At 29.3% G+C, this 17598-nt stretch overlaps 1 protein-coding gene across 1 annotated transcript in view; it reads left to right on the forward strand.

Annotated features, from left to right (window-relative positions):
• LOC136795381 (uncharacterized) overlaps window positions 1-17598 on the forward strand; it is a 678193-nt gene that overhangs the window by 420785 nt on the left and 239810 nt on the right. Inside the window, exon 2 of the mRNA XM_067045741.1 lies at window positions 5192-5397. Coding sequence (XP_066901842.1) covers window positions 5192-5397 — 206 coding nt within the window. The remainder of the gene's footprint in view (window positions 1-5191; window positions 5398-17598) is intronic.

A 17598-nucleotide genomic window follows, 5' to 3' on the forward strand; every position in this document is an offset into this window, starting at 1 on the left:
GGCTCATTAAATTAGTATATTTCTACTATTTGAGTTTTTCTTGACCGCACCCGGACCATATTCCTTTCATCTTAAATAATAATAGTAAGGAAATATATAAATAAAAGGAAATACTATCATGATTTGCATATATAAAAATATGAACCTATATCAAATATAATAAAATGAAACAGATAAAATAATAATAAAATAAAATTTAAGTAACAATAAAATAAAAACACATTCGCACTGATACACTATATTTATATTCTGCAGAGGAACCCCAAGCCTTGCCACTTCCATGTAAAAGGAAAAGAAGGGCTCCAAGAGATCCCGTCTCTTCTCTCTCAGCTGCGCCAAAATTAGACTCATGGTTTGATCGTTAATGCCTGAAAACAGAACTTAAGTTCCTTAATATCTAAATTAGAAAATATGAATAAAAAATTTTTATTCTGAGGATATACATTTTTTTTTTTTCCATTTCCTGCGTAAGTAAAAAGCTTCCCTAGTTTCGTAAGTGATGATTCAAAAATACTTCTTTTAAATATATAATATAATTCTTAGTAAGCTCACTTGTCATTCCTCAGTTCCCTAAAGGAATCTTAATTAGGTCTCCTGGCGGCGTTTAAAATTAAATTGCGGGATAAAGTTTGTGAGTTACAATTGTCACATCTGGAGACCGAGAACTTTTCGTTATGAATGTATGAAGTTGGAGTGTCGTCGAATAACTATCTGAGCTTTCTACACGACTGCTTCGAGGACCATATCTTATTTCCATAGTCTAGTCACGGAAGAAGGTGAAAATCTTCTACCACCGAGGATAAGTATATATTTGGATATTAAAATATTGTATACATGTTTAATCTGTTCTTCGAGTTTAAACAACGTTCTATCGAAAGAAAATATTTACTCTTCACATATATATTTTTTTAAATTAACATCTTTCACTTTTTATATCATTGACTAAAATATAAACAAGACAATATTATCTATTTCTTATAATTCATCTTTTTTGTTATTAATAGATATTCAGTGTATGTATAGAGCGAGCTATTAGTTTTCTAATATTTTCTATTTTCTATATGTTTTCTAATATTTGCTATTAGTTTTCTAAGTTTGCTAATATTTTCTCCTTCTTAATATAAGAATGGATCAATATTGTCCCTTAAAATACTATGGAACGTGCTTCTCTATTTTTCTGTAATTTAATTTGTTTCTGATTTTTTGTTTTAAGTTCATTATACATCTACCTCCCTTTTTTTTAATTTGAACAAAAATTTCTTAAATAAAACTTTAATTAAAAGATAGGGAATTTATTTTGGCAAAATTTTCTACAACCTGTTTCATAATGGAAGTAAAAAATATTAGTCCATAAATAGAAGTACACTAACTATAAAGTACAAACACTAATTGTAATATAATAATTTCATGATGGGGAGGACTATTAGTTATATTACATGAATTTAAAAGTAAAATATTACCTGGCAGAATTGTATAAGCCAGTATTTCCTGTTTTAAAAAGAAAAGAGTGGATACTAAATTTAATTAACCAGGTCAATTTTCTAATTAAACTTTTCAAGGAACTGTTTATAAAGAATTAATTAATTATAAAGAAAACCTAAAAATATAAAGTTTGATACAAATAAATATTCTCATGTAGTGAAGAATGTTTTTTATTAAAAAAAACAACTAAAAACTATAAATACAATGTTTTAGAATATTTCTAACACCGTAGTAATTATATTGAATAGCAGAATTGTATAATCCAGTGAAATTGTACCAAATACAAACTAAATGATTAACAATAGTAACAAGTAGTATTAGTTTGTACTTTATTATGAAACAGAGCCCAGATCGCCGTTAGACGAGAAACATAGTTCAGTGTTTACATGCCATAGTAGTGTATTTCTGTGTGCATTTCTATTTGTGCTGTCATGCCGTATGCCATACGAGTATGCGAAAATGGTGCATATGAAAATGTTTCAGTGAATTAAATTAAATTAAATCAAATACATACATTATAATATAATATATGTACGTATTACATTGGACTAAACTAAGAAATAGTCATATGATTTTAAAATTGATTGTGATGAAACTATGAATCACACTTTTTTTTTATTATTTAATTATCAAAAGTTATTGTGGTAATGAACAGTACACATTAATTTTACATACATTTGATTTTTGTTCAATTTAAATGTTGCCTGTTACAAAGTTCATCTCAAGAATCATAACAATATATATATATTAAAAAAAGATAGGAAGCATTATTACTTTTTAATATAATTAAAAAAAAAATTATCTAAATTGATCCCAGTTCAGTCGATATGACTCCTTTTCATAATAAGAAGTCCTCAACTCAATTTATTTGGAGAAATAGACCTACAAAGCCGGCATGAAGGATAAAACTTTTCAAATTGTTTTCCGCACCGTTCGCCCATTCTTCGGAGAACAATAGTTCTCGACCCTGGAGCAAGGGCAGGATTACGATAGCTTTATTCTGGAGCTATCCTCGAAGGACACTATATTAAGACTTGGTGAGTCTGCTATCTCATGAGGAGGATTCCCACTAAATTGCCTTCCAGTTTAATGGGGCCCTTGCTCCAATTTCTTCACCAGTGAGTTTCCTCCGGGACACTGGAGTAACGCAGAATCAGTCTAAGCAACGTGTTAGTGTATAAATGTATTTTTATTACTGTATATTGTATATTGAGTGTATAAGTATATTTGATTTATTAGGAACTTTATAGAAATATATTTTAGGTCACTTTTTCACAAGAAGCGAAAAAAATTGGTGAATAAGCTGTAGCATGACGAATCAAAGCATTATCGCAACTTCAGGACTTCGTCCCTACATACTGAATTCCTGCTGCATAACGGATATTCGGTTTGATTTTTCAGATGCTTGCGGGTATGTCTTGACTAATTGAGCATTTAAGACTTCTCAATTGATAATGAGGAATCAATAAAGGAGAAAAAAGTGGTTATGTACATTTTTTAAAAAAAATTCCTAAACCTATCATATTATTTACTTTATTTTTTTTTCTAACATAAGAAACAATGGTTAGGAAAAATATTTTATATTTCAATTATTAGTAAAATATGTGTAATGTTTATATAATATAACCTCTATAATTTATTTTCATTATATTATCATAAACATTTTGCTATAGGAAAATAATAAGTAAAAAATATTTGACTCATTCCTGGAATATTACATGTATTTATATCCAAAATCACTCACATATTGCACATAAAAATGATAAATAAAGATGGAAATTTATATGATCATCAAAATAGAGAAAAAAAATCATTTTCAACAAAATAAAAAATAGAAAAAAAAATCTGTTGTAAATAAAATAAACTATAATAAATTGGAATATACAGTTCATATTGTTAGCAGAATCGAATCGAATTCATAAAGTATAAAAAAGATAACATAAAATTAAGTTCATACAACAGCATTACATTAAATACAAAATTAAAAGGCTGAAAAGAAATTATACCAAAAAAAAAAATTATGAATTTAATTCTAAAAAACGTTATGGTAAATATTACATAGAGGAAACTGCAAAATTTTAAGGGGAGAATCAATCGGTATATTATAAATACAAAAAAAAAAAGTAGCGGAATATCATTAGCCAAACATGAAACTAAAAATAACCATAATCTTGGCTTAGATAAATAAAAAAAATAAATGCGCTATTAAACAAAACAAAAGGAATTCATTGAATTAATTTAATTTAATGAAATATATGTTAATTATATTGTATCAAAATAGCAAAAGCAAGTGATTTATTTTACATGATATTTTAAATTATTTAATAATATAATAATAGCAAAAAATAAAATACAAAAATTAATTCAAATTATTTTTATGATAGAAGTAACAATAAAATAAATAATTTACTCTAAAAAGTCTTTCAGGATGAAATTGTTTAATGACCTTCGAATAGTTGGAATGATGTTTAAAATGAGATAAAAAAAAAACTCTTGTTCATTTAACAATCAATAAGCTTTTTATTGGATATTATAGTGAGTAATTCAGGTGTTGACATAAGTAAAATAGTAAGTCAAAAAAATTTTTTTATATTAGAAAATTAAATGAAAGAGAAAAAAATGAATTTGAAAAAGTCTTATAACGATCAAATCCGAAGAAATATATATTTTTATTTTTGTCTGACAATTCTTTTTAAAGTACACTGAATCTAAATCTGACTTGAGAATTTTTTAAGGTAACAAAAAAAACTGTTTTGGTCTACTTAACTGGCAGCGTCGTTAGGTCGTTTTATTTTTTTTATACAATTAAACTCATTTCATACCTGTTCAAAATAGGCTTAACTGAAAATTTTCAATACGAAAATTATCGTGGTAGCCCCTGAACATATTATACTTGAATGAAAGGCATACAAAAAAACAAAACAAAAAAAAAACGAGAAATATTTAGATACGAACCAAAATATTACTTATGATAATATATTAAAAATAACAGACTATGAAAAAATATGTAACATCCATAAATATTTGAAATCTAATAACCAAAATGTGTAACATATATAGTATAATATATTAGGGGTAATAGTATAATATATTAGTAAAAGAGATATATTGCTATTTAATAATAGCAATAACAATGGGATTGAGCGAACTGTTCAACCGAGATTTCATAGAATATAATTAGTTAATATATGACTGTATGAAAGAAACCAGTGCCACCCTCACAGGGGAAAAATAAACAAAAGAACTGATTTAATACAATCAGCATTATTGTTTTTTTTATTCAACACAAAAAAATAGAACCGATTGGTATATAATAACGTTTAAAAATATACATAGTAATAACATGATAATATTAAAAATAGCTAAAATTACAAATATTAACATATTTTAATACTTGGCACGTGGTATACATTGGTGATAATTCTCGGACACGTGCCGAATTTTTTCCCTCCTGGTTTTACCCACATTTTTATTGGAATTCTTAATTGATATCCTCTCGTCCGTAGTCTCTTGTTTTTAGTTGAAAAAGGGAGATTTGATTTTAGATATTTTTTATATAAATAAGGGTTTTTTTATATAAGTAAGAGCAAATTATTCATATTGTCCTTCAATTAAAAAATACAAGTATTCAATAATCAGAGATATATGTTTTTTATATATTTTTTATTTTACAGAACAAGTATAGGTTACATTTACTTTCTTGTTATAGGTTTCTGCCTCGAGGGACTAAGCCTGGACATTGTTCCTGAAGTCGCTCATCGTGGGGGTGACGTACGACTGGTCTGCACCTACGACTTGGGTACATCACCCCTCTGTTACGTCAAGTGGTACCGCGGTAACTTCGAGTTCTACAGGTACACTCCATCCGAGCTCCCACCGCACAAGGTTTTCCCATATCCAGGGATCCACGTCAATGTGAGTTATTTAAATTTTTAAATTAAAATTTAATAAATGAAAAATGTTTTTTTGGAATTATTTCTGCTAAACTAAAAAAAAATATTATATTATTTGTGATGTATTTATCCAGAAAAATTAATTGGATCCATTCCCTCTGTTACAAAACCTTAAACATACTTAACAGTTCTTGGATGATTTTATTTTCAATATTTTTAGAACTCTATTGTACATCGTCGATTTAATAGATGTATGTATCCTTTTTAATTTTCATAAAGTTTCTGTCAAAAGGTTTTTTTTAAAGTACAGTGGAAAAAAGATATATTTTAAAAATAAATAGAAAAGCTAAAATCGTCATATTAAATATATGTTGATTTATAAAAAAAAATTACTGTTTCCAACTTTTTGTAAGATAGTTGCTTGTAATGGTAATTATAAAAAAAAAATAAATTATCGGAAAGGGTATCCAAAATAAGGGTCGTTAATAAGTAAATTTGTATTTGTATGATCTCTATAGATTTATTACAATCTAACAACACCTTTCTAGAAGTTGGAATTTATATGACGAGTTCATTTATTTTTAATTAATTATTAGTTTTTAATTTATTTTTATAATTTTTTTTTATGAATTCAAACGACTTTCTATCTATAAATTCTCTTGGAATCGGAAATATATAATATTGTGCGAAAAGAAATGGAAGACAAATTTGACTCAAGTACCAAAAATCCATTCACCATAACTACGTAACTAAGAAAAACCAAGTTTCACTTTAAAATTTTCAAAAGTGTTTTTAAAAATGTGGGTTTTCAATCAAATATTCAATACCCTTTATAAAACCCAGGAGATGTTTCCAAGGAAATATACAGTAAGATAGTACATATACTGTTTTGATGCGTAGAGTCATGTAGCATCAGGATTAACTTAAACAAGATACAATAATTGCAGATATGAGGAGAATAAAAATAGTATGACTTTATAGGGGGAAATGAAAATATCAAAATATATACATATAGAAATCTGCATGAATATCAAATAGTATGAGGAAATGCCAGAAATGAAAAGAAAGGAAATGCAAGAAAACATATAAAATTTATACAAGCCAAAATAGTACAAAGAATTGTAAATAATCTAAATGAAATGGTAATATAAAATTCGCTCTTACGAAATAAAAATGAGATAGCCATACTCCAAGATGAATTTCAATAGGGTCATTTAACTGATATAACGCTCGACAAAGTACCAACATTTAATCTATAAAGGACGTAGATAGTTATGATGCAATTATTCATATCTGAATCAAGCCCTTCTCCAAAACCTGGATCTCCTCCGCCATTTTTATTTATCTTGTGCGGGAGCCATCCAATCAGCATTAATTAAGAGATTTCTTGTATCACTTTGGACACTATCAAGCAACCAAAGGTTGGGTCTCCCTACTGCTCTTGTCCGATGAAGGACCTCCCTTGCAGGGATTTACTGCCGTCCTTTACGATATGCCTGTCGACCTTCAGTATTTGTCTCCTTGAAGAATCTACAACATTAAAATGTAAGGAAAGGGAAACTTTACTGAAAATTTTGTGCTGCCCAACTGCATGGGATGGTATCACAGCCTACTTTTTGAATATTATAATATATAAGCATAGTACAATTATTTAAAAATACTCGAAAATATATTAAAAGTATAAAAGTACAAATTTATAAGAAGGTAATTGTTGCGGCCAACATATGGTCCACAAATCGATTATTGGAACATATGATTTTTATTAAATCAAAAAACAAAACAACTACTCTCTGTTGTTTTTTATACTAAAATAGACAGATGACATCTAACCGTCTCAGTGTGCACACACATATCGTCTCCTTTGTCTACTCACTACGCACTCGTAGTTGCCAGTATTCTGGCCATCTGCGCCAGCTTAAATTATTTTAGCCACGGCGGGCGAACTACTTCGGCTCATCCTCCAAGAGGACAAGGCAGCCGGACGTACGTCGATCTACTTCCACCAGAACATGCACTCAGGACAACAACCACAACCGGGGTCCAATCAATCACTCGTGATATAACACTTTTTTTCCTCTGTTGTTCAATTCATTAAATTTTGTAATAGTTTTAAGCTTTCTTTTTTTCCTAATTTCTATATTTTTATATATTTTGTGTTCCTTTTATTATGTTAACTTATTTAAAAATACAAAAATAACAAAATTCGGCTATTCTTCTCACGGTTCGGCTAGTAAAGGTTCCTTGTCCTCTTGGAGGATGAGCCGAAGTAGTCCACCCGCTGTGGCTAAAATGATGTAGATGACGGTGATGGCCAAGATGCTGGCAACTACGAGTGCGTAGTGAGTAGACAAAGGTGTGCACACTGAGACGGTTAGATGTCATCTGTCTATTTTTTAGTACAAAAAACAACAGAGAGTAGTTGCTTTGTGTTTTCGACTTCATAAAAATCACATGTTCCAATAATCGATTTGTGGACCATATGTTGGCCGCAATAGTAATATATAATTGTTTGTTCTTTTTCCTTTATTTATTTTCTTTCTTCTTTATTTTATTTTTTATTATTCTTCATTCTTTCTATTATTTTCCTTTATATCATTAAATATAATGTTTTCTGTTAACTCAATACATGATTTCTTTTTTTGGCAAATGAAGAATTATATGAAACTTCAACCTATACTATAATAGTAAACATTTTAAATATTGTAATAATATATAAAGATAAAAATCTAAAAAAAAATTTACACCGATATACATACATACAAAAAATTAATACATATATTAATTTATTACCTATCATTATTCTGGCACTACGCTTTAACAAGAATCCGGGCACCACTTTCATTTTTAGAGAGAGAGCTCTAAAGCAATTAAATCCTAGTTAAAATTAATAAATAAATCCATAAACTAATCTATTAATTCCTTGTACTAATTATTTTAATAACTTGACGTTGACGGATCTCAGAATAATAGTAGCTATATTAATTCATGATTTTATTTGTTTATTAATAGCGTGTATTGGACCATGTTCAACAGTTCGCTACAGGTTTTTTCCCCACCACTGTAGGTTGAGAACACAATTTTAATACAAGTGGAAGTAAGGCGACCCTTAAAAGTGGAATTCGACACCAAGTGGTCCGGACCCTGTTTCATGGTAATACGGTTGGAGGGGAGCTAAAAGGACCGCCGCCGAAGGATGTGACGACAGATATTAAAAAGGCAGAGCTCGAGTAGGGAGGACTCCCGGACCCTCCTGGGAAATAGCCAGGAGTGGTGGACCACGATAAACATCCTACCTCCCTCAGGATACCTTCCCTGATTCAATTATCTACCGGCTTCTGTGTATTTCTTACACGTCCGCTCTCCTACTTGGTCCCCTTTTATACAACAGTCGCCACCTCCCTCAATTTTATATGAATGACTTCCAAAGGAGTCTTTCTATAAAGTTTATTGATACCATTATCCTATCCTAGACATACCAAGTGGATTTATTATAAGAAAATACCGCATTTTTGTGCAGAAAAAAAATGAAAAACGTGCAGTAAAACGTAAAAACAAATTTTACCCCTGAAAACTATAAATAATACATCAATTAAATCTAATTTAATATATTATTATATATATATACTTATTATAAAAGTATTTATTGTAATATCTTCAATATTAAAAAAATAGTTATATGTTATTATTAGTTGAGGTGATTTCTAACTACTGCACTGGCAACCTCGATTGCATTCAAGAAGTTAGATACTGTTTAACTTACCTATTAGGAGTGTGTGCAGTGTACTATTTTATTTATTTTTTTTCACTTACCTACTTACCTATCTTTATTGCACCTCTATCTTTATCATTTTCATAAATTTCATCTTCCTGTGTATCTGTACGATCATCTCTTTTCATATTAACCTCTGAAAGGTGAATATGAACAGGACAGAATATCTCTGTTCATACTTCAACTTTTCTTCATTGATAATATTCGATTTTTTTAGCTCATATAGTAATAATAAAGTAATCAAAAATAGTGGTAACTTGTAATCACCACTAAATCTAACATTGTTATTTATTAAAGATTTTGTTCTATCAAGATCTCTTTAGGCTAGTCTTCCTATTTTGTAGAATCGTATATCTAAAAAGTTTTTTCTTAATTTTAATGACCTTTTCTTACTACATTTTATTCTTATTATAACAGTATCATTTTATTTCTCAAAGATGTCTTTCATATGTTTTTTTTTTCTGTCAAGTATTTTATCATTTATCCTTTTTCCTGTAGTTTTCTTATATTTCATATTTTCTTCTGGCTACCTTCTATATATTTCATTTTTATATTACATTTAATTTTACTATAAATTTCTTTTTTTAACAGCAATTCCACATTATATTCTCTGTGCACCTTTTAATTTGTTTTCTCTTTCACTTATAACTTTATTTGTTTTTCAGTACCATTAACAGGAATATTTTCTATCTAATGTAACATACTCTGGCCATAGTGTAAGGGAATTCTTTGTTCCAACAAACCTTGTTTAAATCAAATTAAACTAACTAAATACTCCTACATTTATGTAAACATAGATAAAAAACGAAACAAGACTGATTAAAAACCTAAAATTTTGCCAATAATGGAAGAACGATCACGAAGATAACTGTATTAAATGAATGTACCCATTATTAAGATTGTAATTAATTGTTCCAACTTCTTAAACTACCTCAAATTTGAATTTTAGAGAAAAAAAATATGCATGGCGCTACATAGAAAGCAGAATTGATAAATATACTTTCAAGCAAAACTTCCTTTTAAATTTCACATACCATCTTCTTCCGTTACTGTATGTTTAAATATTAAGCTACTATTATCAAAAATATATAACAATTAATAAGTCAATGTAGAAAAAATAACAATTAAATTTTTTTTAAATTAAAATTTATAACATTACAACCCATGAATGGTCAGGGGTTCAGGACTTTGTAAGAAAGTACTAGACCAACGGTTATGTAAGGAGGTTGTGGTCAGAATCACGCTCGACCACCAGATTTTTATCCAATTAAGGACACCCAATTTATGAGGCTAGGTGGACTCCAGGATGGCACCAGAACCCACAGGGTTGACACACGGCTACAGTTTAACAGAAAACCATGTTCTGCCCAGACGGATTCGAACCCGGGTCATTGGAGTTAGTAGCGTGGTGCCTTACCACGATGCAACCGCGCTCCTCATTTAAAACAATATTCATTGGTAATATAATATGATAATATAAACAAATAATATTCCCTCTAGTCTCTACGAAGTCCGACGAAGAATGAAGGACAAAGGGCACTAAGAATCTAAGTTAAAAACCTTGACACAACATTTTCTATAACAAGCTTATTCTAGAGAGCCTTTTTCATAATTACAGGAAGCTAATACTATTACAAGAATAGTCTTTTGTGTTAACTTGTTTTTTTTTTCTTTTTTTGCACGCTCTCGGCTATATGGCGATTAATTCATTACTTTTTCTCTATTATGTTAGTTCTAAACAATAAATTAAATAAGGAAAACATAATGAAATATAAAATGAATAAATATTTATTATGTGTATGGTATAAGAGATTTAGTTCAGACAGTAAATGTAATGCAACAAAAATTAAAATTTAGCCTAAAAGAGATGAAAATGAAAAACAATGTTCCAATGATTAAAAATTGCAGAAACGTCATCTAGGCTTTTTTAAAGTGACATTTAAACAAATCTATATTTTTCAACCAACACATTATTATTTATTTATTTAAAGGTACTAAACAAACAATGTATTTACTTAGTGGGAACTGTGATATATATTGTTATAACTAGCTTGTACCTTATACAAACATAATATCAAACAAATAAATATTTATTTAGTTCAATAAGATACAAGAAAAAAATATATTAGTTCGAAAGCCAAGAGCCGGACAAATTAATATTACATATGTTAACCTTAAAAGAGTTAATTTTTTTTTATCCATTATCAGAGTTTCTGGTTTATATTTTAAAATTAAGACATCTAACTACTCCAAATGCCCATATTGTTCACAAGGTATTGTAGGTTAGATAATCAATAAATTAAATATTAAACAACTTCAATTTTAAAGGATAAATAACATTTTTGCAGTATAAAAATAACGGATATAATATTGTCATTAATTATAATATTATCTGAGAACAATTTTTCCCTGTAGGTTGGTTTTCTGACCTACTACTAGATAAAGGAAAGGTATTAGAGGAACTTGTAAAAGTTAATTGAGCCTGAACCCTGGTGGGACTACAAGACCTGCCTAGGCCTGCCATGTAGCGATAATAAAACTCTGTCTGGAAAATTGAAGGATTAGGGCGCCAATTTTGCGGAGGTTTTCATTTCTCAGGTGCAAATTATGGCCAAGGGTGATGCAATAGATCAAGAAGAATTTCCTTCGATGAACATGAAAAACGAATTTATGTTACGTTTTTCATGAGTAAATTTTAAAGTCTTTTATATTTTATTGTAGTACGGTTTCAAGAGATTTTCGACTAGCATAAAATAATTTTGGGTCTTCCTATTAGCTCTTATTTATACTATAAATTTAATTTACTTAGAAATTAATAAGTAATTTTTTAAAAATTAATTTACACATTTTATGAAATGGAATAGTATACTATATAAAAAATTATTTTACAGTCATGTTGTTTACAATTTTACAACTTCATTAAATACACAACAATATCAATCTTATAAAGAATAAAGAAGTAAAAATATTATAACACAGTTTTATAAACACTTCCACTCCTTTATTAACCGTCCAAAACCTATTTCATTGTTCTTGACATTTGTGGGAAAGCATTAAAATTAACGCTTTAATAAAAATGAAAGAACAATGAGAGTAAAAATAATGTAAAATTATCAATAAAAATTTATTTCTTAGAAGAATTTGACAGGAATAAATTAACACGATTCGTTAGTTCGGTTAAATAAATTACGGGTGTTTCCTCTGTGGCGAGCTTGGTGTTTTAAACGAATAATAGTTTATCTGGTGTAAAGAATTGCACTAATCGATTTCTAGGACTAATAAATATTTTTTTCTAAAAGGTTCACTATAAACTTTCGCGGAATTTCCATTTTTCAAACAGCCAGAAATCACTTGTATTGAATGGTAGTATAAGATTATGATATTGTACATTCAAATATTGTTCAAGAAGTGGTAGTTGTATTTATCCTCTAAGCCAATTATTGGATTCAGGTAATTCGTTATGTAATCGTGTGTATTGAATCAAGACTCACGACATATCATAACTTTTGAAAATTCTTAAAAGATTGTTTTTCTTTTTGAAAAAAAAGAACTGAATTCCGAAAATGAGCAATGTGAAAAACACACAGGTTGGTAGCTTTACTGGATGAAACAAAATGTCTCTACGACATTTAAAAAAATGTTTTATAGCTTCATGGATAAAAACGAACATCAACAATTTCTTTGTTAAAGAATGACAGGGATGAATTCGAAAGCATTTTATATAACTAATTATAAGTACGTGAAGTTCAAATCACCTTAATTATCTGTTTGAAACATTAGAGTCATATTTTGTACTAAGATACTACTGTCATGAAAGAAAATTAATGATATTATTTAGAACACAAATTCCTTTTATCGAATTTCGAATACTTAACTCGGCAGGAGTGTTCCACTTTTTCGTGCCCTAAGAGGTGTCCTTGGAGCATTTATTCCATCGTGAACGATTTTTACTAGATTTTATATAGTATTGGATGAGGTGATGAAAAAAAATGTTTACGATTACTTCCAATGCAATTTGAAATAGAAAATGTAGTTCTTCCACCAGGAGCTGAAAAATCCAGATTCCGTAAAAGATCTAAGATGTTCCGGCCTCGGCTTATGATTTATAATAACAAACACTGGAGGTGTCTAGGTGAGCAAAATGCTCAGATCAGAATAAAAAAAAGGTGTTAATCTAGGGGTGTACTGCTCAGTCTTACTGTTGCGAAGAAGCCAGGGCAAAACTGAATTGAGTTTAGATAGGGAAGTAAAAGAGGGAATAACATAACCAAGCGGCAATAATAACATTAATGGGTTAACAGAAAGTAGACAAAAGTATAAACAAAACAGATAAAATGCTGGGAAAATACAAGTGATTGTTTTCTGATATGAACAAAATGCTCAGTGCTACACCTCTCTCGGGTTAAGTTCGTGTCTTTACGAATCGAATCTAATATTACTTTGTTAGTGGGGATCTCCGGAAATGAACTGAAGGACATTACAGCTAAGCAAGCACTTGATCTTCCAGGTCAGGGCGCGGCTATTCTGACACCCTAAGAAATAAATATTCCGATGAAAAATGATATATAAGCAAGTTGGCAAGCCATGCGGAATGAAATCTCACCAAGAAAATTAAAAACTATTAAAAAAAACCATTAAACCATGGACCACATCAAACCGTTCCAATCGCAGGGAGGAGGTAGCTATTGCCACATTAGGAATAAGTCATACGGATTTAACTCATGCATATCTGATCAATAAGCAACCACCGCCAAAATGTCAATACTGCAACAGTTTACTTACGGCCAGTCACATATTTGAAGAATGTCATTTCTATTCCATGAACATAAATAGATTGTGAGTGAGACAGAGTGTAACGGATGCTCTGAAAGATGACCAGAAGAACGTGGAAATGGTTTTGGTTTTCTTAAAGAGGAATGGCCTTTTGGACAATATATAAACCCGAAAGTTTGTTATACGTAAATAATAATAATAATAATAAAAAAGTAATAAGTAATTATTAATTTTTTTTCGTAATTTAAAGAATATCAAATCTGGAAATAGAATTATAAAGTGTGAAACATGGGCATTGATGACCTCAAGGTTTTACGCCCTAAAGCCTCAGCCAACAACAACAACAACTTTGTTAGTATTTTTGTGATCAATTTGTCTTTTATATATAATATATTCCTCGGTATTATTCAACTGTATGCAAATATAGATCGTTTGATAAAAAAAATAGGCAGTATTTTCCCTTTTCTTTTGTAAGGGAAATAAATAGAAATAAATAAGGGGCCGGCTTGAAATTATTCCATCCCTCGTGGCCTCTATTCCATAAGGGCCGCTGAGCCCCCTCTAGAAGATGTATAACGCCTTTCTCTACTAATAGTGTTTTTAATGTTATAGTATTATTTTTAATGTCCGTCAAAGATTAGTCTTATTTTACAATTTTATTTAGACCTAAAATATAATCTTAGTTTATTTATAATCTAAAACACTTTTTTAGGATTGGTTAAAGTTGTTTAAATAAATAGATTTAAATTTTATCCATTATGGTCTCAAAACATTTCATTCCCTTTATAAGTCCGACGTTTCGGCCAATTGGGCCATCCTCAGGGACAAACTTAATACAATTTTAGAACTAATTAATTTTAAAACACAACTTCATGCTATTCGGTCTAGGTCAATTCAACAATTTCTAATTAGTAAATTTTCATATTAAAATTAAAATTCTTTATCACAGTCAACTATTTGTTAAAATTTATCACAACATATAATCTTAATATTTATTGAACCTTTGCTGCGGTTAAATCAAATATAAATTTTTTCTTTGATATCTATATCCTCATTTTTTTTTTCACTGTAGCCCAGATCAGTTCTGGGCTCATAAATTGGGTACCCTACATTGAGTAAAAATCTGGCGGTCGAGGTTGATTCTGACCAAATCACCTCCTTGCAGTGAAACAGATTTATCTTTAAGAATATAGATTAAAAATATTCATATAGTTAAATGAAATAATCAATCATCTTAAAGTTTTCTTTCTCTTTATGATTATCTTAGATTATAAATAAAAAAATTGAATGTTTATTTCTTTTTTATTATTATTTTTAATAAAGAAACATTGCAATAGACCAAAAAAAAATTAACACCACCTCATATTTTGATGTATTACGTTCAATGTTCGTAAATTCCAAAAAATATTTTTAAAAACTAATCAAAAGAAAAAAAGATGGGAAATCTGAAGCCAAATCTACACTAATCCCGAAAGAGACCTCTGCTTCAGTCATACTAAGTTAAAGTTGATTAAATTTATAAGTTTTTCTAGAAATGAAATTGACTAGAGACTATATTATTTTATCATTATGTTATTTTATTTTTCATACAGATAGTTTGATTATGTTCATTTTGCTTATTCTTCTGTTTGTATATATTTTAATAATTTGCTTTTTTCATTTATATATTTTATTGTATATGTATGTATCATTCATCACTATTACCTATTGCCCACAACTGTCTGGCAGATTATAATATCTATCAATAATAAACATAGTAATTAAAAAACAAAAAAAAAAAAAAAATGAAATATCTTAAGTCCAACATCAGGTTGACAGCAAGTAAAGCGGAATCCAAGTAAAACATAGAAACTTTTTATTGCTAACCTATGTTTCGCCTCACTTTGCAGGGGTTCATCATGGCTTTCTGATTGTAGTACAAATCACAGCCCTACAATTAGACAGCCCTGACGAAGCCCTGCAAACTGGGGCGAAATGTAGGTTAACAATAAATAATTTTATTTTACTATTTTGATACCTTTATTGACTGCCACCCGGACTATCTTCCAACAATCTACTTCATACGGTCAACTATCTTCTTCCAAAAAAAAAGTTTCGCTGTAACTGATGCACTTACCCTTGTTAACAATGCTAGGATTGGAACCTAAGAATCTCGGATAATTCTTGAATGATTTCCTATGTAATAAGAAAATAAATTAAAAAAAAACCGAGATTAAAAAAAAATAAATCACGTATTTAAATGGAGGAAATGTTCTTCGGAGATCAACTCTTACCCCAAAAATAAAATGTATTGCAAAAATATGTTCATTAATTAATTTCCTGAAACCAATTTCGCACATCCTGTGATATTTTACTAATAACTAATCAGTAAAACTGAGATCACAAATCGTTTATAATGGGATCGTAATTAACATAACCTGCTTTATTTAAATGTAAAATGTTAACAGACAATCAACAGACAACACCTAGGGCTTTATAAGTAACAAAATAAACATTTCAAATATACTGATAAGTTCAAATATTTTAATATGTTTTATTAACTATCGAAAGCATGGCGTTACATTTGGATATCAACATTATTTCGAAAGATGGAAAGCAGTATCTCTTGCCAGTATCCGCAGTTCAGACAGAATAATATATTAAGATAGTATCCTTAACCTTGACTCAAACAGAATATAATAATATCAGAACGTAATAATACTAAAGAAAACTCTTTTAAGAAGGAAGAACTAATAAAATTTCACTTATCGATATGTGCATAACAATGAAAACTGAAGAAAGGACTAGGAATCGTGGAAAGAATTATATTTTTTCCCTATATAAGAGTTCTATAATAGTTTAAGACTCATAATATTTAATAAATATAAAACATATGTAAGAAACGTATTAAAAAACTGTTGACCCCCAACAAAATAATATTGAGAAAGGTATAAAAAATTATACTTCTATGATGTGACACCATTAAAAGTTTTAAGGACACTTCTAGAAAGTCTTCCTAACAAAAACAAAGAGCTACCTCAACTTAAAACTTCATCAACTATAGTTTATTTTATTTATTATATATTTTTTTGTTATCTTATGAAGATATTAACAGAAAATAAAATAAATAACACTATAAATTAATTAATCATTGCTGAGAACATAAGTTGTTTTCACACTAGTATATATCCGACGATTAGACTGAGCTTAGGTCCAGTTTTATGTAGAGCTTATCCTTGGCCTTTATCTAGGACTAACTCCGCTTCTGGTCATTATCGCAGATCACCTGATCCAGGAGTTAAACTGTTACTAACTCCTCCACAGTTGGTCTCAAACGCTTAAACAGTTGGAATGGAATTTAAGCGCCCGGCGTGCTAACTACCCGCGATTCCGTGTAATCACATTTTGAATACTTGCCGATACAGCTGCAGCACTCCTAGCGCCCCCGGCTAGGTTAGCAACTAATCTATTAGAACTACAATAAGTTGCCTAGCGTTGTCACAAGCGAATTACAATTGAACAAGTAAATTTAATCAGTTATATCAAAATCCAATAATGATCTGAACTTACAAATTACTTCAAAAGCCGATTTATTGATGTTGAGATACTGTGTTCAAGTAAACCATAAAATATTTCTTATCAATTGCATATCCGATCAATTATAATGAAAACCTTCTAACTCTAAAAGGATAAATGTACCAA

This window comes from Halyomorpha halys, unplaced genomic scaffold, assembly GCF_000696795.3.
Source record: "Halyomorpha halys isolate HHAL.00 unplaced genomic scaffold, Hhal_1.1 Scaffold420.1, whole genome shotgun sequence".
NCBI classification, from domain to species: Eukaryota; Metazoa; Arthropoda; class Insecta; order Hemiptera; family Pentatomidae; genus Halyomorpha; species Halyomorpha halys.